Genomic DNA, 22,154 nt, shown 5'->3' on the forward strand with positions numbered 1-22,154 from the left:
TATATAACACACGGTATGTACACTATACACTATATAACACACGGTATGTACACTATACACTATATAACACACGGTATGTACACTATACACTATAACACACGGTATGTACACTATACACTATATAACACACGGTATGTACACTATACACTATATAACACACGGTATGCACACTATACACTATATAACACACGGTATGCACACTATACACTATATAACACACGGTATGCACACTATACACTATATAACACACAGTATATACACTATATAACACACGGTATGTACACTATACACTATAACACACACATCTATATAACACACGGTATGTACACTATATAACACACGGTATGTACACTATACACTATATAACACACGGTATGTACACTATACACTATATAACACACGGTATGTACACTATACACTATATAACACACGGTATGTACACTATACACTATATAACACACGGTATGTACACTATACACTATATAACACACGGTATGCACACTATACACTATATAACACACGGTATGTACACTATACACTATATAACACACGGTATGTACACTATACACTATATAACACACGGTATGTACACTATACACTATATAACACACGGTATGTACACTATACACTATATAACACACGGTATGTACACTATACACTATATAACACACAGTATATACACTATATAACACATGGTATGTACACTATACACTATATAACACACGGTATGCACACTATACACTATATAACACACGGTATGTACACTATACACTATATAACACACGGAATGTACACTGTACACTATATAACACACGGTATGTACACTATACACTATATAACACACGGTATGTACACTATACACTATATAACACACGGTATGTACACTATAAACCATATAACACACGGTATGTACACTATATAACACACAGTATGTACACTATACACTATATAACACACAGTATGTACACTATACACTATATAACACACAGTATGTACACTATACATTATATAACACACGGTATGTACACTATACACTATATAACACACGGTATGTACACTATACACTATATAACACACGGTATGTACACTATACACACATCTATATAACACACATCTATATAACACACACTATATAACACACGGTATGTACACTATACACACATCTATATAACACACAGTATGTACACTATACACTATATAACACACGGTATGTACACTATACACTATATAACACACGGTATGTACACTATACACTATATAACACACAGTATATACACTATATAACACACGGTATGTACACTATACACTATATAACACACGGTATGTACACTATACACTATATAACACACGGTATGTACACTATACACTATATAACACACGGTATGTACACTATACACTATATAACACACGGTATGTACACTATACACTATATAACACACGGTATGTACACTATACACTATATAACACACGGTATGTACACTATACACTATATAACACACGGTATGTACACTATACACTATATAACACACGGTATATACACTATATAACACACAGTATGTACACTATACACTATATAACACACGGTATGTACACTATACACACATCTATATAACACACATGTCTACTGTTGAAGTCGTAAGTTTACATACAGTTTAGCCAAATACATTTAAACTCAGTTTTTTCACAATTCCTGACATTTAATCCTAGTAAAAATTCCCTGTCTTAGGTCAGTTAGGATCACCACTTTATTTTAAGAATGTTAAATGTCAGAATAAAAGTAGAGAGAATGATTTATTTCAGATTTTATTTCTTTCATCACATTCCCAGTGGGTCAGAAGTTTACTTGGTAGCATTAGTACTTGGTAGCATTAGTACTTGGTAGCATTGCCTTTAAATTGTTTAACTTGGGCCAAACGTTTCGTCCCATTCCTCCTGACAGAGCTGGTGTAACTGAGTCAGGTTTGTAGGCCTCCTTGCTCGCACACGCTTTTTCAGTTCTGCCCACACATTTTCTATAGGATTGAGGTCAGGGCTTTGTGATGGCCACTCCAATACCCTGACTTTGTTGTCCTTTAGCCATTTTGCCACAACTTTGGAAGACCCATTTGCGACCAAGCTTTAACTTCCTGACTGATTTCTTGAGATGTTGCTTCAAAATATCCACATAATTTTCCAACCTCATGACGTCATCTATTTTGTGAAGTGCACCAGTCCCTCCTGCAGCAAAGCACCCCCACAACATGACGCTGCCACCCCCGTGCTTCACGGTTGGGATGGTGTTCTTCTTCCACAACATGATGCTGCCACCCCTGTGCTTCACGGTTGGGATGGTGTTCTTCGGCTTGCAAGCCTCCCCCTTTTTCCTCCAAACATAACGATGGTCATTATGGCCAAACAGTTCTATTTTTGTTTCATCAGACCAGAGGACATTTCTCCAAAAAGTATGATATTTGTCCCCATGTGCTGTTGCAAACCGTAGTCTGGCTTTTTTATGGCGGTTTTGGAGCAACGGCTTCTTCCTTGCTGAGCGGCCTTTCAGTTTATGTTGATATTGGACTGTGGATGTAGATACTTTTGTACCTGTTTCCTCCAGCATCTTCACAAGATCCTTTGCTGTTGTTCTGGGATTGATTTGCACTTTTTGCACCAAAGTACGTTCATCTCTAGGAGACAGAACGCGTCTCCTTCCTGAGCGGTATGACGGCTGCGTGGTCCCATGGTGTTTATACCTGCGTACTATTGTTTGTACAGGTGAACCTGGTACCTTCAGGCATTTGGAAATTGCTCCCAAGGATGAACCAGACTTGTGGAGGTCGACAATTTTTTTCTTGATGGTCTTTGATTTTCCCATGATGTCAAGCAAAGAGGCACTGAGTTTGAAGGTAGGCCCTAAAATACATCCACATGTACACCTCCAATTGACTCAAATAATGTCAATTAGCCTATCAGAGGCTTCTAAAGCCATGACATAATTTTCTGGAATTTTCCAAGCTGTTTAAAGGCACAGTCAGCTTAGTGTTTGTAAACTTCTGACCCACTGGAATTGTGATACAGTGAATTATAAGTGAAATAATCTGTCTGTAAACAACTGTTGGAAAAATGACTTGTGTCATGCACAAAGTAGATGTCCTAACCCGACTTGCCCAAACTATAGTTTGTTCACAGTCAACCTCAATCTACCAACCTCATCCCCATATTGTTTTTATTTACCTTTCTGCTCTTTTGCACACCAGTATCTCTACTTACACACCAGTATCACTACTTACACATCATCTATTCATCTATCACCTTTGCACACATTGTATATAGACTGTCTTTTTGTTCTACTGTGTTATTGACTTGTTTGTTGTTTACTCCATGTGTAACTCTGTGTTGTTGTTTGAGTCGCACTGCTTTGCTTTATCATGGTCAGGTCGCAGTTGTAAATGAGAACTTGTTCTCAACTGGCCACCTGGATAAATAAAGGTGAAATAACATTTTTAGACATTTGTGGAGTGGTTGAAAAAAGTGTTTTAATGACTCCAACCTAAGTGTATGTAAACGTCCGACTTCAACTGTATATAACACACCTGTTCCATAGTGGCAGAGGCAGCTCCGGTAATGTCATGTAATAATCAGATGCCCCTGTGTCTCAGAGGGAACTCGAAGTACCACTACTATGGTCTTCGTATCAAGGCCACCTCCTCTCTGCTCCGTCTGATAGACGACCACCAGCACCTCGCCTTGAGACAGCAACCCTTCTCTCAGAAACACAGGTAGGGGGGTGTCTCTCTCTTCCTGTCTCTCTGTCTCTTCCTGTCTCTCTGTCGCTTCCTGTCTCTTCCTGTCTCTCTCTCTCTTCCTGTCTCTCTCTCTCTTCCTGTCTCTCTCTCTCTTCCTGTGTCTCTCTCTCTCTTCCTGTGTCTCTCTCTCTCTTCCTGTCTCTCTCTCTCTTCCTGTGTCTCTCTCTCTCTTCCTGTCTCTCTCTCTCTTCCTGTCTCTCTCTCTCTCTTCCTGTCTCTCTCTCTCTCTTCCTGTCTCTCTCTCTCTCTTCCTGTCTCTCTCTCTCTCTCTTCCTGTCTCTCTCTCTCTCTCTCTCTCTGTCTCTCTCTCTCTCTCTTCCTGTCTCTCTCTCTCTCTTCCTGTCTCTCTCTCTCTTCCTGTCTCTCTCTCTCTCTTCCTGTCTCTCTCTCTCTCTTCCTGTCTCTCTCTCTCTCTTCCTGTCTCTCTCTCTCTCTTTCTTCCTGTCTCTCTCTCTCTCTTTCTTCCTGTCTCTCTCTCTCTCTTTCTTCCTGTCTCTCTCTCTCTCTTTCTTCCTGTCTCTCTCTCTCTCTTTCTTCCTGTCTCTCTCTCTCTCTTTCTTCCTGTCTCTCTCTCTCTCTTTCTTCCTGTCTCTCTCTCTCTCTTTCTTCCTGTCTCTCTCTCTCTTTCTTCCTGTCTCTCTCTCTCTCTCTCTTTTCCTGTCTCTCTCTCTCTCTCTCTTTTCCTGTCTCTCTCTCTCTCTCTCTTTTCCTGTCTCTCTCTCTCTCTCTTTTCCTGTCTCTCTCTCTCTTTTCCTGTCTCTCTCTCTTCCTGTCTCTCTCTCTCTTTTGACAGCTGTTCTGTCCAATAGGGTAAAGCCGGTTCTGAAGGTGGAGGGCATGTCCAATGGGATGTCTCTGGGGGCGGGGCAGCAGCAGGGGGCGGGGCTCAGTGACATCTCAGCTCAAGTGCAACAATATCAGCAGTTCCTGGGTGAGTGGACAGGGACTAGGTACACACACACACACACACACACAGAGACACACACAGAGGAGCGGAATAGCCTATCATCTGTCAGACAGCTCGAGAGCTGTCTAAAAGATGGTACTGGGGTGTAACGTGCTGGGGTGTAACGTGCTGGGGTGTAACGTGCTGGGGTGTAACGTGCTGGGGGTAACGTGCTGGGGGGTAACGCGCTGGGGGTAACGCGCTGGGGGTGTAACGCGCTGGGGGTGTAACGTGCTGGGGGTGTAACGCTGGGGTGTAACGTGCTGGGGTGTAACGTGCTGGGGTGTAACGTGCTGGGGTGTAACGTGCTGGGGTGTAACCTGCTGGGGGTGTAACGTGCTGGGGGGGTAACGTGCCCTGAGTGTAACGTGCTGCTGGGTAACGCGCTGCAGGGTAACGCGCTGCAGGGTAACGCGCTGGGGGGTAACGCGCTGGGGGGTAACGCGCTGGGGGTGTAACGCGCTGGGGGTGTAACGCGCTGGGGTGTAACGCGCCCTGAGTGTAACGTGCTGGGGGGTAACGCGCTGCAGGGTAACGCGCTGGGGGGTAACGCGCTGGAGTGTAACGCGCTGGGGTGTAACGTGCTGGGCTGTAACGTGCTGGGCTTTAGTCAACGCAGGCAGGCTGTCAGCAAGTCACACACCACTTTGCACTAGAATTGTTTGAAACCTGAGTGTTTTACTTTACTTCAAACAAAGAGGCAGGTCTTGCCTTTCTTCAAAGTAGCCTTGTCAAAATGAGTCTATAGGAATGTGGAGGCAATTATTTTATAAAGACTCCCTGATGCCGTTAACCAGCATTTCTCTCCTGTTCTACTGATTTTCACACCAACTTTCTTCTGTTGCCCAGAAGACAAAGCCAGTCGTGTTATCATCCATCCTAGTCGTGTTATCATCCATCCTAGTCGTGTTATCATCTATCCTAGTCGTGTTATCATCTATCCTAGTCGTGTTATCATCCCGTCCTAGTCGTGTTATCGTCCCATCCTAGTCGTGTTATCGTCCCATCCTAGTCGTGTTATCGTCCCATCCTAGTCGTGTTATCGTCCCATCCTAGTCGTGTTATCGTCCCATCCTAGTCGTGTTATCGTCCCATCCTAGTCGTGTTATCGTCCCATCCTAGTCGTGTTATCGTCCCATCCTAGTCGTGTTATCGTCCCATCCTATTCGTGTTATCGTCCCATCCTAGTCGTGTTATCGTCCCATCCTAGTCGTGTTATCGTCCCATCCTAGTCGTGTTATCGTCCCATCCTAGTCGTATTATCGTCTCACCTAGTCGTATTATCATCCTAGTCGTATTATCATCCTAGTCGTATTATCATCTCATCATAGTCGTATTATCATCTCATCATAGTCGTATTATCATCCCATCCTAGTCGTATTATCATCCCATCCTAGTCGTATTATCATCCCATCCTAGTCGTATTATCATCCCATCCTAGTCGTATTATCATCTCATCCTAGTCGTATTATCATCTCATCCTAGTCGTATTATCATCTCATCCTAGTCGTATTATCATCCCATCCTAGTCGTATTATCATCCTAGTCATATTATCATCCCATCCTAGTCGTATTATCATCCCATCCTAGTCGTATTATCATCCCATCCTAGTCGTATTATCATCCTAGTCGTATTATCATCCCATCCTAGTCGTTTTATCATCCATCCTAGTCGTATTATCGTCCCATCCTTGTCGTATTATCGTCCCATCCTAGTCGTATTATCATCCCATCCTAGTCGTATTATCATCTCATCCTAGTCGTATTATCATCATCCTAGTCATATTATTATCATTATCCTAGTCATATTATCATCCCATCCTAGTCGTATTATCATCCTATCCTAGTCGTATTATCATCCTAGTCATATTATCATCCCATCCTAGTCATATTATCATCCTAGTCGTATTATCATCCTAGTCGTATTATCATCTCATCATAGTCGTATTATCATCCCATCCTAGTCGTATTATCATCATCCTAGTCGTGTTATCATCCCGTCCTAGTCGTGTTATCATCCCGTCCTAGTCGTATTATCATCCCGTCCTAGTCGTATTATCATCCCGTCCTAGTCGTATTATCATCCCGTCCTAGTCGTATTATCATCCCGTCCTAGTCGGATTATCATCCCATCCTAGTCGGATTATCATCCCGTCCTAGTCGGATTATCATCCCGTCCTAGTCGGATTATCATCCCGTCCTAGTCGGATTATCATCCCGTCCTAGTCGTATTATCATCCCGTCCTAGTCGTATTATCATCCCGTCCTAGTTGTATTATCATCATCCTAGTCATATTATCATCCCGTCCTAGTTGTATTATCATCATCCTAGTCATATTATCATCCCGTCCTAGTTGTATTATCATCATCCTAGTCATATTATCATCCCGTCCTAGTTGTATTATCATTATCCTAGTCATATTATCATCCCGTCCTAGTCGTATTATCATCCCATCCTAGTCATATTATCATCCCGTCCTAGTTGTATTATCATCATCCTAGTCATATTATCATCCCGTCCTAGTTGTATTATCATCATCCTAGTCATATTATCATCCCGTCCTAGTCGTATTATCATCCTAGTCGTATTATCATCCTAGTCGTATTATCATCCTAGTCGTGTTATCATCCCGTCCTAGTCGTATTATCATCCCATCCTAGTCGTGTTATCATCCCATCCTAGTCGTATTATCATCCCATCCTAGTCGTGTTATCATCCCGTCCTAGTCGTATTATCATCCTAGTCGTATTATCATCCTAGTCGTATTATCATCCTAGTCGTGTTATCATCCCGTCCTAGTCGTATTATCATCCCATCCTAGTCGTGTTATCATCCCATCCTAGTCGTATTATCATCCCATCCTAGTCGTGTTATCATCCCGTCCTAGTCGTATTATCATCCTAGTCGTATTATCATCCTAGTCGTATTATCATCCTAGTCGTGTTATCATCCCGTCCTAGTCGTATTATCATCCCATCCTAGTCGTGTTATCATCCCATCCTAGTCGTATTATCATCCCATCCTAGTCGTGTTATCATCCCGTCCTAGTCGTATTATCATCCTAGTCGTATTATCATCCTAGTCGTATTATCATCCTAGTCGTGTTATCATCCCGTCCTAGTCGTATTATCATCCCATCCTAGTCGTGTTATCATCCCGTCCTAGTCGTATTATCATCCCGTCCTAGTCGTATTATCATCCTAGTTGCTATTAGATTTCTCCTCCTGGTTCCTAACACATATGGAACGGCTGGGATCAGGTGCTCTGTGTAGAATGGTGTTGTTTTAAAATGATGTTTTATGATCTGCTTCATTACAGGAGTTGTCCAATTAGAGGCGAGAGCCTTTTGACTGGACGATGACAGGCCTGCTAGTGTTGCATGTTTCCATTAACATGTCAGGTCTTTGTATGTATAGTATCTCCTGTTGGTCATTTTACTGTTCAACCGTTTGTTGACCGGGTAACGAGGGTTGGTTAGTCGGCAGAAGAATTTACCGAAATGTGCATCACACACACACACACACACAAGTAGTAACAAGAATGTCTCCGTATGTAAATAATGGCATTAACAATGCTAGGAAACATACTAAACCAATGTGAAGCACACAGATCAACACATTGTAAATCGTCGACATGTAATTCCACACATAATAACACAGCAATGTAACCGTTGTTGTTGTCCAGACGCGTCACGGGCGCTGCCTGAGTTCCCAGAGTTGGATCTGCAGGACAGACCTCTTCCTGATGGGATCGTTCCAGAACACGTCGCAGCCTTCCAACAGCTCTACAGGGAACACTGTGAGGTAAACAGTCTACTACGCACTGCTGGCTTGTGCCAGTCTTATGGCAGTCTTATGAAGTGTTGTGCCTACTATGTCTGTCTTGATTCCACTAGCGATAACGATGATGAGTTGAGATGTAGAATCAGGTGTTTTAGTTCCAGGACCAGGGTTGGGAAATGGTGTGTTAGTCTATTGTAGTGTAATGAAAATGTATGACAGCCTTGTGTAGTGTTTATGTCTGTCTTATGCAGTGCTTTGTCAACCTAATGTAGTGCTATCTCTGTCTAATGTAGTGCTATCTCTGTCTAATGTAGTGTTTATGTCTGTCTTATGCAGTGCTTTGTCAACCTAATGTAGTGCTATCTCTGTCTAATGTAGTGCTATCTCTGTCTAATGTAGTGATATCTCTGTCTAATGCAGTGCTATCTCTGTCTAATGTAGTGCTATCTCTGTCTAATGTAGTGCTATCTCTGTCTAATGTAGTGATATCTCTGTCTAATGCAGTGCTATCTCTGTCTAATGTAGTGCTATCTCTGTCTAATGTAGTGCTATCTCTGTCTAATGTAGTGCTATCTCTGTCTAATGTAGTGCTATCTCTGTCTAATGTAGTGCTATCTCTGTCTAATGTAGTGCTATCTCTGTCTAATGCAGTGCTGTTTCTGTCTAATGCAGTGCTATCTCTGTCTAATGCAGTGCTATCTCTGTCTAATGTAGTGCTATCGCTGTCTAATGTATTGCTATCTCTGTCTAATGTAGTGCTATCTCTGTCTAATGTAGTGCTATCTCTGTCTAATGTATTGCTATCTCTGTCTAATGTAGTGCTATCTCTGTCTAGTGTAGTGCTATCTCTGTCTAATGTAGTGCTATCTCTGTCTAATGTAGTGCTATCTCTGTCTAATGTAGTGCTATCTCTGTCTAATGTAGTGTAATGTCAGACAAAGGTTGTGTTTTATCATTCTTACGTAGTGCTATGTCAGTCTACAGGTGTGCTATGTCAGTCTAATGTAGTGTAATGTCAGACAAATGTAGTGTTTTATCATTCTTACGTAGTGCTATGTCAGTCTACAGGTGTGCTATGTCAGTCTAATGTAGTGTTATCATTCTTACGTAGTGTTTTATCATTCTTACGTAGTGCTATGTCATGTCTGTGCAGGCCATTCTGGATGTGATGGTGAACCTGCAGTTCACTCTGGTGGAGACGCTGTGGAAAACCTTCTGGAGGTTCAGCGAGAGCATCGACGCAGACACACTCAGCGTGTGAGTGAAACACACACGTTCTACATGTCTCACATTACAACACACACACATTCTACATGTCACACATTAACACACACAATCTAACAACGTGTGTGTGTGTGTGTGTGTGTGTGTGTGTGTGTGTGTGTGTCCAGTCATGGTGAGTCAGAGGAGCGTCTGCCTAAGTGGTACCTTGTGGTGCTGTGTAAGTACCAGCCAGTTGTTCACTGGACCAGAGACTGTGACAACACACTGTACCAGACCCTGGTGGAGATCCTTATCCCTGACGTATTACGACCCATCCCCAGTGAGTTATGACATTAGAGCTACACAACATGACATTAGGTCTACATGCCATTAGAGCTACACAACATGACATTAGAGCTACACAACATGACATTAGAGCTACACAACATGACATTAGAGCCACACAACATGACATTAGAGCCACATGACATTAGAGCTACATTACACTAAATGACAGCACATGTAATGTCTTCTAAAACATATGACTAGCTACATTTCTCGCTCATCTCCCTCTCTCTCATCTCTAATCATCTCCCTCTCTCTCATCTCTAATCATCTCCCTCCCTATCTCCCTCTCTCTCATCTCTAATCACCTCCCTCCCTATCTCCCTCTCTGTCATCTCCCTCTCTCTCTCTCTCTCTCTGTCAGGTGCCTTAACTCAAGCCATCCGTAACTTTGCCAAGAGTCTAGAGAGCTGGCTGACAAGCGCCATGATGAACATACCAGAGGAGATGGTCCGCATGAAGGTGTGATCACGCACACACACACACACACACACACACACACACACACACACACACACACACACACACACACACACAATACAAACACTCTTCCACAAAACTACATTACCTCTCTCTCCCGTCTCCCCCTCCTCCATGTCTCTCCCTCCTCCCTCCCCTCCTCCCTCCCGTCTCTCCCTCCTCCCTCCCGTCTCTCCCTCCTCCCTCCCGTCTCTCCCTCCTCCCTCCCGTCTCCTCCCCTCTTCTCTCCCTCCTCCCCTCCTCCTCCCTCCCGTCTCTCCCTCCTCCCCTCTTCTCTCCCTCCTCTCTCCTCCTCTCTCCCGTCTCTCCCTCCTCTCTCCCGTCTCTCCCTCCTCTCTCCCGTCTCTCCCTCCTCCATCCCGTCTCTCCTCCTCTCTCCCGTCTCTCCCTCCCGTCTCTCCCTCCTCCCCTCCTCTCTCCCTCCTCCCCCCCTCTCTCCCGTCTCTCCCTCCTCCCCTCCTCTCTCCCTCCTCCCCCCCTCTCTCCCGTCTCCCACTCCTCCCCCTCCTCTCTCCCATCTCCCACTCCTCCCCTCCTCTCTCCCGTCTCCCCCTCCTCTCTCCCGTCTCCCCCTCCTCTCTCCCGTCTCCCCCTCCTCTCTCCCGTCTCTCCCTCCTCCCCTCTTCTCTCCCGTCTCCCCCTCCCCTCTCCCGTCTCCCCCTCCTCTCTCCCGTCTCTCCCGTCTCCCCACTCCTCCCCTCCTCTCTCCCGTCTCCCCCTCCTCTCTCCCGTCTCTCCCGTCTCCCACTCCTCCCCTCCTCTCTCCCTCCTCGTCTCCCCCTCCTCCCCTCCTCACTCCCGTCTCCCCCTCCTCTCTCCCGTCTCCCACTCCTCCCCCTCCTCCTCTCCCGTCTCCCCCTCTTCCCCTCCTCTCTCCCGTCTCCCCCTCCTCTCCTCTCCCCCTCCTTCCCTCCTCTCTCCCATCTCCCCCTCTTCCTCTCCTCTCCCCCTCCTCCCCTCCTCTCTCCCGTCTTCCTCCCCTCCAGGTGATGTGTGCCGGAGCGTTTGCCCAGACGCTGCGTCGCTACACCAGTCTAAACCACCTGGCCCAGGCAGCCAGGGCCGTCCTCCAGAACACCGCCCAGATCAATCAGATGCTGAGTGACCTCAACAGAGTTGACTTCACTAACGTGCAGGTACGTCTGTCTGGATACCTTCTAACCACTACCTCTCTCTCTCTCTGTCTGGATACCTTCTAACCACTACCTCTCTCTGTCTGGATACCTTCTAACCACTACCTCTCTCTCTCTCCAACCTATAATCCTGTCTCTCTCTCTCTCCAGCCTATATTCCTGTCTCTCTCTCTCCAACCTATATTCCTGTCTCTCTCTCTCCAACCTATATTCCTGTCTCTCTCTCTCCAACCTATATTCCTGTCTCTCTCTCTCCAACCTATATTCCTGTCTCTCTCTCTCCAACCTATATTCCTGTCTCTCTCTCTCCAACCTATACTCCTGTCTCTCTCTCCCCTGTAGGAACAGGTGTCGTGGGTGTGTGGTTGTGAGGATGGTGTGATCCTATACTCCTGTCTCTCTCTCTCTCCAACCTATAATCCTGTGTCTCTCTCCAACCAAAAATCCTGTCTCTCTCTCTCCACCCTATACTCCTGTCTCTCTCTCCCCCCCTGTAGGAACAGGCGTCGTGGTTGTGAGGATGGTGTGATCCTATACTCCTGTCTCTCTCCCCCCTGTAGGAACAGGCATCGTGGGTGTGTGGTTGTGAGGATGCTGTGATCCTATACTCCTGTCTCTCTCTCCCCCCTGTAGGAACAGGCGTCGTGGGTGTGTGGTTGTGAGGATGCTGTGATCCTAAACTCCTGTCTCTCTCTCCCCCCTGTAGGAACAGGCGTCGTGGGTGTGTGGTTGTGAGGATGCTGTGATCCTATACTCCTGTCTCCCCCCTGTAGGAACAGGCGTCGTGGGTGTGTGGTTGTGAGGATGCTGTGATCCTATACTCCTGTCTCTCTCTCCCCCCTGTAGGAACAGGCGTCGTGGGTGTGTGGTTGTGAGGATGCTGTGATCCTATACTCCTGTCTCTCTCTCCCCCCTGTAGGAACAGGCGTCGTGGGTGTGTGGTTGTGAGGATGCTGTGATCCTATACTCCTGTCTCTCTCTCCCCACTGTAGGAACAGGCGTCGTGGGTGTGTGGTTGTGAGGATGGTGTGATCCTATACTCCTGTCTCCCCCCTGTAGGAACAGGCGTCGTGGGTGTGTGGTTGTGAGGATGCTGTGATCCTATACTCCTGTCTCTCCCCTGTAGGAACAGGCGTCGTGGGTGTGTGGTTGTGAGGATGCTGTGATCCTATACTCCTGTCTCTCCCCTGTAGGAACAGGCGTCGTGGGTGTGTGGTTGTGAGGATGCTGTGATCCAGAGGTTGGAGCAGGACTTCAAGCAGACGCTACAACAACATAACTCTCTGGAGCAGTGGGCTGCCTGGCTGGACGGCGTGGTCTCCCAGGTCCTAAAGCCCTACCCACACAGCCCTGCAGCCTTCCCTCAGGCTGCCAAGCTCTTCCTGCTGCGGTGGAGCTTCTACAGGTGAGAGAAGAGGATGTTTTGAATCAGAGACAGTGAGCATCAAAGGCTCTTTGATTTGAATGTTTCCCTCCTCTTCTTGTCCCTCCCCAGTTCCATGGTGATTAGAGACCTGTCTCTCTCTACCCCCCCAGTTCCATGGTGATTAGAGACCTGTCTCTCTCTACCTGCCCAGTTCCATGGTGATTAGAGACCTGTCTCTCTCTACCTCCCCAGTTCCATGATGATTAGAGACCTGTCTCTCTCTACCCCCCAGTTCCATGATGATTAGAGACCTGTCTCTCTCTACCCCCCCCCCCAGTTTCATGGTGATTAGAGACCTGTCTCTCTCTACCCCCCCAGTTCCATGATGATTAGAGACCTGTCTCTCTCTACCCCCCCAGTTCCATGGTGATTAGAGACCTGTCTCTCTCTACCCCCCAGTTCCATGGTGATTAGAGACCTGTCTCTCTCTACCCCCCAGTTCCATGATGATTAGAGACCTGTCTCTCTCTACCCCCCCCCAGTTTCATGGTGATTAGAGACCTGTCTCTCTCTACCCCCCCAGTTCCATGATGATTAGAGACCTGTCTCTCTCTACCCCCCCAGTTCCATGGTGATTAGAGACCTGTCTCTCTCTACCCCCCAGTTCCATGATGATTAGAGACCTGTCTCTCTCTACCCCCCCCCCCCAGTGATTAGAGACCTGTCTCTCTCTACCCCCCCAGTTCCATGGTGATTAGAGACCTGTCTCTCTCTACCCCCCAGTTCCATGATGATTAGAGACCTGTCTCTCTCTACCTCCCCAGTTCCATGATGATTAGAGACCTGTCTCTCTCTACCCCCCCCCCCCCCCAGTTTCATGGTGATTAGAGACCTGTCTCTCTCTACCCCCCCAGTTCCATGATGATTAGAGACCTGTCTCTCTCTACCCCCCCAGTTCCATGGTGATTAGAGACCTGTCTCTCTCTACCCCCCCAGTTCCATGGTGATTAGAGACCTGTCTCTCTCTACCCCCCCAGTTCCATGGTGATTAGAGACCTGTCTCTCTCTACCCCCCAGTTCCATGATGATTAGAGACCTGTCTCTCTCTACCCCCCAGTTCCATGGTGATTAGAGACCTGTCTCTCTCTACCCCCCCCCCCCCCCCCAGTTCCATGGTGATTAGAGACCTGTCTCTCTCTACCCCCCCAGTTCCATGGTGATTAGAGACCTGTCTCTCTCTACCTCCCCAGTTCCATGACGATTAGAGACCTGTCTCTCTCTACCCCCCCAGTTCCATGGTGATTAGAGACCTGTCTCTCTCTACCTCCCCAGTTCCATGACGATTAGAGACCTGTCTCTCTCTACCCCCCAGTTCCATGATGATTAGAGACCTGTCTCTCTCTACCCCCCCCCCCCCCCCCCCCAGTGATTAGAGACCTGTCTCTCTCTACCCCCCCAGTTCCATGATGATTAGAGACCTGTCTCTCTCTACCTCCACAGTTCCATGATGATTAGAGACCTGTCTCTCTCTACCCCCCCCCCCCAGTTTCATGGTGATTAGAGACCTGTCTCTCTCTACCCCCCCAGTTCCATGATGATTAGAGACCTGTCTCTCTCTACCCCCCCAGTTCCATGGTGATTAGAGACCTGTCTCTCTCTACCCCCCCAGTTCCATGGTGATTAGAGACCTGTCTCTCTCTACCCCCCCCAGTTCCATGGTGATTAGAGACCTGTCTCTCTCTACCCCCCCAGTTCCATGGTGATTAGAGACCTGTCTCTCTCTACCTCCCCAGTTCCATGACGATTAGAGACCTGTCTCTCTCTACCCCCCCAGTTCCATGGTGATTAGAGACCTGTCTCTCTCTACCTCCCCAGTTCCATGACGATTAGAGACCTGTCTCTCTCTACCCCCCAGTTCCATGATGATTAGAGACCTGTCTCTCTCTACCCCCCCCCCCCCCCCCCCAGTGATTAGAGACCTGTCTCTCTCTACCCCCCCAGTTCCATGGTGATTAGAGACCTGTCTCTCTCTACCCCCCAGTTCCATGATGATTAGAGACCTGTCTCTCTCTACCTCCACAGTTCCATGATGATTAGAGACCTGTCTCTCTCTACCCCCCCCCCCAGTTTCATGGTGATTAGAGACCTGTCTCTCTCTACCCCCCCAGTTCCATGATGATTAGAGACCTGTCTCTCTCTACCCCCCCAGTTCCATGGTGATTAGAGACCTGTCTCTCTCTACCCCCCCAGTTCCATGGTGATTAGAGACCTGTCTCTCTCTACCCCCCCAGTTCCATGGTGATTAGAGACCTGTCTCTCTCTACCCCCCAGTTCCATGATGATTAGAGACCTGTCTCTCTCTACCCCCCAGTTCCATGGTGATTAGAGACCTGTCTCTCTCTACCCCCCCAGTTCCATGATGATTAGAGACCTGTCTCTCTCTACCCCCCCAGTTCCATGGTGATTAGAGACCTGTCTCTCTCTACCCCCCAGTTCCATGGTGATTAGAGACCTGTCTCTCTCTACCCCCCCAGTTCCATGGTGATTAGAGACCTGTCTCTCTCTACCCCCCCAGTTCCATGATGATTAGAGACCTGTCACTCTCTACCCCCCCAGTTCCATGGTGATTAGAGACCTGTCTCTCTCTACCCCCCAGTTCCATGATGATTAGAGACCTGTCTCTCTCTACCCCCCCAGTTCCATGGTGATTAGAGACCTGTCTCTCTCTACCCCCCCAGTTCCATGGTGATTAGAGACCTGTCTCTCTCTACCCCCCCAGTTCCATGGTGATTAGAGACCTGACTCTCTCACCCCCCCCCCCCCCCCCCCCCAGTGATTAGAGACCTGTCTCTCTCTACCCCCCCCCCCCCCCAGTTCCATGGTGATTAGAGACCTGTCTCTCTCTACCCCCCCCCCCCCAGTTCCATGGTGATTAGAGACCTGTCTCTCTCTACCCCCCCCAGTTCCATGGTGATTAGAGACCTGTCTCTCTCTACCCCCCCAGTTCCATGGTGATTAGAGACCTGTCTCTCTCTACCCCCCAGTTCCATGATGATTAGAGACCTGTCTCTCTCTACCCCCCAGTTCCATGGTGATTAGAGACCTATCTCTCTACCCCCCCCCAGTTCCATGGTAATTAGAGACCTGTCTCTCTCTACCCCCCCAGTTCCATGGTGATTAGAGACCTGACTCTCTCTACCCCCCCCCCAGTTCCATGGTGATTAGAGACCCGTCTCCCTCTACCCCCCAGTTCCATGGTGATTAGAGACCTATCTCTCTCTACCCCCCCCCCCCAGTGATTAGAGACCTGTCTCTCTCTAAACCCCCCAGTTCCATGGCGATTATAGACATGTCTCTCTTTACCCCCCCCCAGTTCCATGGTGATTAGAGACCTGTCTCTCTCTACCCCCCCAGTTCCCCCCCCCCAGTTTCATGGTGATTAGAGACCTGTCTCTATCTACCCCCCAGTTCCATGGTGATTAGAGACCTGTCTCTCTCTACCCCCCAGTTCCATGGTGATTAGAGACCTATCTCTCTCTACCCCCCCAGTTCCATGGTAATTAGAGACATGTCTCTCTCTACCCCCCCAGTTCCATGGTGAAGCGAGACCTGACTCTCTCTACCCCCCCCAGTTCCATGGTGATTAGAGACCTGTCTCTCTCTACCCCCCAGTTCCATGGTGATTAGAGACCTATCTCTCTCTACCCCCCCCCCCCCCAGTGATTAGAGACCTGTCTCTCTCTACCCCCCAGTTCCATGGTGATTAGAGACCTGTCTCTCTCACCCCCCCCCCCCCCCCCAGTTCCATGGTGATTAGAGACCTGTCTCTCTCTACCCCCCCAGTTCCATGGTGATTAGAGACCTGTCTCTCTCTACCCCCCCAGTTTCATGGTGATTAGAGACCTGTCTCTCTCTACCCCCCCAGTTCCATGGTGATTAGAGACCTGTCTCTCTCTACCCCCCCAGTTCCATGGTGATTAGAGACCTGTCTCTCTCTACCCCCCCAGTTCCATGGTGATTAGAGACCTGTCTCTCTCTACCCCCCCAGTTCCATGGTGATTAGAGACCTGTCTCTCTCTACCCCCCCAGTTTCATGGTGATTAGAGACCTGTCTCTCTCTACCCCCCCAGTTCCATGGTGATTAGAGACCTGACTCTGCGTAGTGCTGCCAGCTTCGGATCCTTCCACCTGATCAGACTGCTGTATGATGAGTACATGTACTACCTGGTAGAACACAGAGTGGCCCAGGCTAAAGGAGAGACACCCATCGCTGTCATGGGAGAGGTACACACACACACATAAACACACATATCGACACACACGATGCACTGCTGATCGTCTCTCTCTCTCTCTCTCTCTCTCTCTCTCAGTTTGCCAGTGTGGGCAGGAGTCTGAACTGTCAGGACCCTGATAAAGGTAATGTCTCACCCTGCAACCCTTCATCTCTAATAATGTGGCCACAATAAACCTGGAAACGGTTAATATATCTGTGTGTGTGTGTGTCTCAGATGAGGAAGAGGAGGAGGAGGAGAGTGATGAAGAGGGGGTAGAGATGACCGTGCCGTCTAACTCCGCTGGTCTGGGAGAGGGGGAGGAGTCCCTGGAGCCGCCCGTCAAGCTAGCCAGGACTGACCCCCGGGGACTGTTCAATACCACACACACAGAGTGACTCACACACACCCAACACGCACACTGACAACTGAAACACACGCTCTCGACTTAGCCGTTGGCTAACATGACACACACACACCCTCAACAACACACACACCCTCAACAACACACACCCTCAACAACACACACCCTCAACAACACACTCATCCTTTGCCTTAATGATAGTTTGCTATGAGCCCATTTGTGATCCCAATGCCATTAAGTTCCTTATCTGTTCCTGCAACCTCACACACCCTGTCTGTCTGCACCTTGATCTCTCGTGTGTGTGTAAGCGAAGGAGAGGTTTCACAGCTTACCTTTTCATCTCTTTTAGTTATCATGGTTCCTCATCACCTTCATTGTGACATAAGGGACAGTGACCTCTTCACTAGACACACTGGTCCTTCATTGTGACATAAGAGACGGTGACCTCTTCACTAGACACACTGGTCCTTCATTGTGACATAAGAGACGGTGACCTCTTCACTAGACACACTGGTCCTTCATTGTGACATAAGACGGTGACCCCTTCACTAGACAGGGTAACAGTCTGTTCCAGATTTGACCAACTTATCCCACTAATTAACTTTACCACTAGCTTGGCAACTTGTTGTTGGATGCAGAAACAGTCTTGTACGAATACCGTGGCTGAGATTCAATCTGAGGTGTGTTGTAGCACCCTTAACATTTAAAGGTAATACCTGACTGAGCTGACATATGCAACATTTACCGTGAAGACGCTGAGGAACACTGCCTTTAAATGGGGCACTGTCAGAGGTCTACAACGTACCTCTGACTGAATCCAGACCTATATGTCCCTGTCAGAGGTCTACAACGTACCTCTGACTGAATCCAAACCTATATGTCACTGTCAACAGAGGTCTACAACGTACCTCTGACTGAATCCCTTCCTATATGTCCGTCAGAGGTCTACAACGTACCTCTGACTTAATCCCTTTCTATATGTCCGTCAACAGAGGTCTACAACGTACCTCTGACTGAATCCCTTTCTATATGTCCCTGTCAACAGAGGTCTACAACGTACCTCTGACTTAATCCAGACCTATATGTCCCTGTCAGAGGTCTACAACGTACCTCTGACTTAATCCAGACCTATATGTCCCTGTCAGAGGTCTACAACGTACCTCTGACTTAATCCAGACCTATATGTCCCTGTCAGAGGTCTACAACGTACCTCTGACTTAATCCAGACCTATATGTCCCTGTCAGAGGTCTACAACGTACCTCTGACTTAATCCAGACCTATATGTCCCTGTCAGATGTCTACAACGTACCTCCGACTGAATCCAGACCTATATGTCCCTGTCAACAGAGGTCTACAACGTACCTCTGACTGAATCCCTTTCTATATGTCCCTGTCAACAGAGGTCTACAACGTACCTCTGACTTAATCCAGACCTATATGTCCCTGTCAGATGTCTACAACGTACCTCCGACTGAATCCAGACCTATATGTCCCTGTCAACAGAGGTCTACAACGTACCTCTGACTGAATCCAGACCTATATGTCCCTGTCAGATGTCTACAACGTACCTCCGACTGAATCCAGACCTATATGTCACTGTCAACAGAGGTCTACAATGTGAATCCAGACCTATATGTCCCTGTCAACAGAGGTCTACAACGTACCTCTGACTGAAACCAGACCTTCAGTACCAGTCAGTAGTTTGGATTCATTCCAGGGTTTTTCTTTATTTTTCTACATTGTAGAATAACAGTGATGACATCAAACTATGAAATAACACATATGGAATCATGTAGTAACCCAAAATATATATATTTTATATTCTTCAAAGTTGCCACCCTTTGCCTTGATGACAGCTTTGTCTTCATTATTATTCTACAATGTAGACAATGTAAATAAAAACCCTGGAATGAGTAGGCGTGTCCAAACTTTTGATTGGTTCTGTGTGAGTCAGTCAACCTGCATGGCTACAACCTTCTCTGTCCTCACCTTACCCACCCACTGTCCTGACTGCCATAGAGAGAGAAGGGGAGAGAGATTTACTGCGTTTGCCCGAGCCAGGTGTCGAGTTGTTACAGCTGTCGGTCTTCAGTCCTGATGATGTTCACTGACCTCTTAGACAACCACTTAGTGTGTCCCAAACAGGCATCCTATCGGTACTTCAACAGGGCAGCATTTAGGACGGCTCATCAAAGAGTCTAAGTATGAATATGTTAATAGCCCTCCGTGAACGGAGACTGAAGGGTCAGTCAGACGCTCCAACAGTGGAGTCCTGATGGGGTGTAGAGGATGGGGGGTGTAGAGGATGGGGGGTGTAGAGGATGGGGGGTGTAGTGGATGGGGGGTGTGTAGAGGATGGGGGGTGTAGAGGATGGGGGGTGTAGTGGATGGGGGGTGTAGAGGATGGGGGTGTAGTGGATGGGGGGTGTAGAGGATGGGGGGTGTAGTGGATGGGGGGTGTAGTGGATGGGGGGTGTAGTGGATGGTGGGTGTAGAGGATGGGGGGTGTAGAGGATGGGGGGTGTAGAGGATGGGGGGTGTAGAGGATGAGGGGTGTAGAGGATGGGGGGTGTAGAGGATGGGGGGTGTAGAGGATGGGGGGTGTAGTGGGATGGGGGGTGTAGAGGATGGGGGGTGTAGAGGATGGGGGGTGTAGAGGATGGGGGGTGTAAGAGGGTGTAGAGGATGGGGGGTGTAGAGGATGGGGGGTGTAGAGGATGTAGAGGATGGGGGGTGTAGAGGATGGGGGGTGTAGAGGATGGGGGGTGTAGAGGATGGGGGGGGTGTAGAGGATGGAGGGTGTAGAGATGGGGGTGTAGAGGGTGTAGGATGGGGTGTAGAGGATGGGGGTGTAGAGGATGGGGGGTGTAGAGGATGGGGGGTGTAGAGGATGGGGGGTGTAGAGGATGGGGGGGTGTAGAGGATGGGGGGGGGTGTAGAGGATGGGGGGTGTAGAGGATGGGGGGTATAGAGGATGGGGGTGTAGAGGATGGGGGGTGTAGAGGGTGTAGAGGATGGGGGGTGTAGTGGATGGGGGGTGTAGAGGATGGGGGGTATAGAGGATGGGGGGTGTAGAGGATGGGGGGTGTAGAGGATGGGGGGTGTAGAGGATGGGGGGTGTAGAGGGTGTAGAGGATGGGGGGTGTAGAGGATGGGGGGTGTAGAGGGTGTAGAGGATGGGGGGTGTAGAGGGTGTAGAGGATGGGGGGTGTAGAGGATGTAGAGGATGGGGGGTGTAGAGGATGGGGGGTGTAGAGGATGGGGGGTGTAGAGGATGGGGGGGTGTAGAGGATGGGGGGTGTAGAGGGTGTAGAGGATGGGGGTATAGTGGATGGGGGGTGTAGAGGATGGGGGGTGTAGAGGGTGTAGAGGATGGGGGGTGTAGAGGATGGGGGGTGTAGAGGATGGGGGGTGTAGAGGATGGGGGGTGTAGAGGATGGGGGGTGTAGAGGATGGGGGGTGTAGAGGGTGTAGAGGATGGGGGGTGTAGAGGATGGGGGGGTGTAGAGGGTGTAGAGGATGGGGGGTGTAGAGGATGGGGGGTGTAGAGGATGGGGGGTGTAGAGGATGGGGGGTGTAGAGGATGGGGGGTGTAGAGGATGGGGGGTGTAGAGGAGGGGGGGTGTAGAGGGTGTAGAGGATGGGGGGTGTAGAGGATGGGGGGTGTAGAGGATGGGGGGTGTAGAGGATGGGGGGTGTAGAGGATGGGGGGGTGTAGAGGATGGGGGGTGTAGAGGATGGGGGGTGTAGAGGATGGGGGGTGTAGAGGATGGGGGGTGTAGAGGATGGGGGGGTGTAGAGGATGGGGGGTGTAGAGGATGGGGGGTATAGAGGATGGGGGGTGTAGAGGATGGGGGGGTGTAGAGGATGGGGGGTATAGAGGATGGGGGGTGTAGAGGATGGGGGGGTGTAGAGGATGGGGGGTATAGAGGATGGGGGGTATAGAGGATGGGGGGTGTAGAGGATGGGGGGTGTAGAGGATGGGGGGTGTAGAGGATGTAGAGGATGGGGGGTATAGAGGATGGGGGGTGTAGAGGATGGGGGGTATAGAGGATGGGGGGTGTAGAGGATGGGGGGTGTAGTGGATGGGGGGTGTAGAGGGTGTAGAGGATGGGGGGTGTAGAGGATGGGGGGTGTAGAGGATGGGGGGTGTAGTTCCAAACAGGGCAGCATTCAGAAAGGTATGTTGTAGTGTATTTTTATTATTTGGCCAACTAAGAGATGCCCTGTGCCTTGTAGAGCGAGACAGCGCTGGGGGTTGAATCCCAAATGGCTCCCTGGATACTGCACTTTTTTGGACCTGAGCCCTATTGACCATGGTCTAAAGTAGTGCACTATATAGGGACTAGGGCTCTGGTCTAAAGTAGTGTACTATATAGGGACTAGGGCTCTGGTCTAATGTAGTGTACTATATAGGGACTAGGGCTCTGGTCTAAAGTAGTGTACTATATAGGGAATAGGGCTCTGGTCTAAAGTAGTG

The 22,154-nt window shown here is 48.6% G+C and overlaps 1 protein-coding gene across 1 annotated transcript in view; it reads left to right on the top strand.

Annotated features, from left to right (window-relative positions):
• The window catches only part of LOC109887321 (MHC class II regulatory factor RFX1), a 29,487-nt gene extending 10,006 nt beyond the window's left edge, over nucleotides 1-19,481 (top strand). The window contains exons 7-17 of the mRNA XM_031811056.1: nucleotides 3,636-3,755; nucleotides 4,592-4,713; nucleotides 8,414-8,532; nucleotides 9,665-9,768; nucleotides 9,903-10,054; nucleotides 10,424-10,521; nucleotides 11,526-11,675; nucleotides 12,866-13,077; nucleotides 17,169-17,322; nucleotides 17,409-17,454; nucleotides 17,547-19,481. Of these exons, the coding sequence (XP_031666916.1) occupies nucleotides 3,636-3,755; nucleotides 4,592-4,713; nucleotides 8,414-8,532; nucleotides 9,665-9,768; nucleotides 9,903-10,054; nucleotides 10,424-10,521; nucleotides 11,526-11,675; nucleotides 12,866-13,077; nucleotides 17,169-17,322; nucleotides 17,409-17,454; nucleotides 17,547-17,707 (1,438 nt within the window). The 3' untranslated portion in view covers nucleotides 17,708-19,481. The remainder of the gene's footprint in view (nucleotides 1-3,635; nucleotides 3,756-4,591; nucleotides 4,714-8,413; nucleotides 8,533-9,664; nucleotides 9,769-9,902; nucleotides 10,055-10,423; nucleotides 10,522-11,525; nucleotides 11,676-12,865; nucleotides 13,078-17,168; nucleotides 17,323-17,408; nucleotides 17,455-17,546) is intronic.
• The last annotated feature ends 2,673 nt before the right edge of the window (nucleotides 19,482-22,154 follow it).

Source organism: Oncorhynchus kisutch, unplaced genomic scaffold (genome assembly GCF_002021735.2).
Source record: "Oncorhynchus kisutch isolate 150728-3 unplaced genomic scaffold, Okis_V2 Okis01b-Okis20b_hom, whole genome shotgun sequence".
Taxonomy (NCBI): Eukaryota; Metazoa; Chordata; class Actinopteri; order Salmoniformes; family Salmonidae; genus Oncorhynchus; species Oncorhynchus kisutch.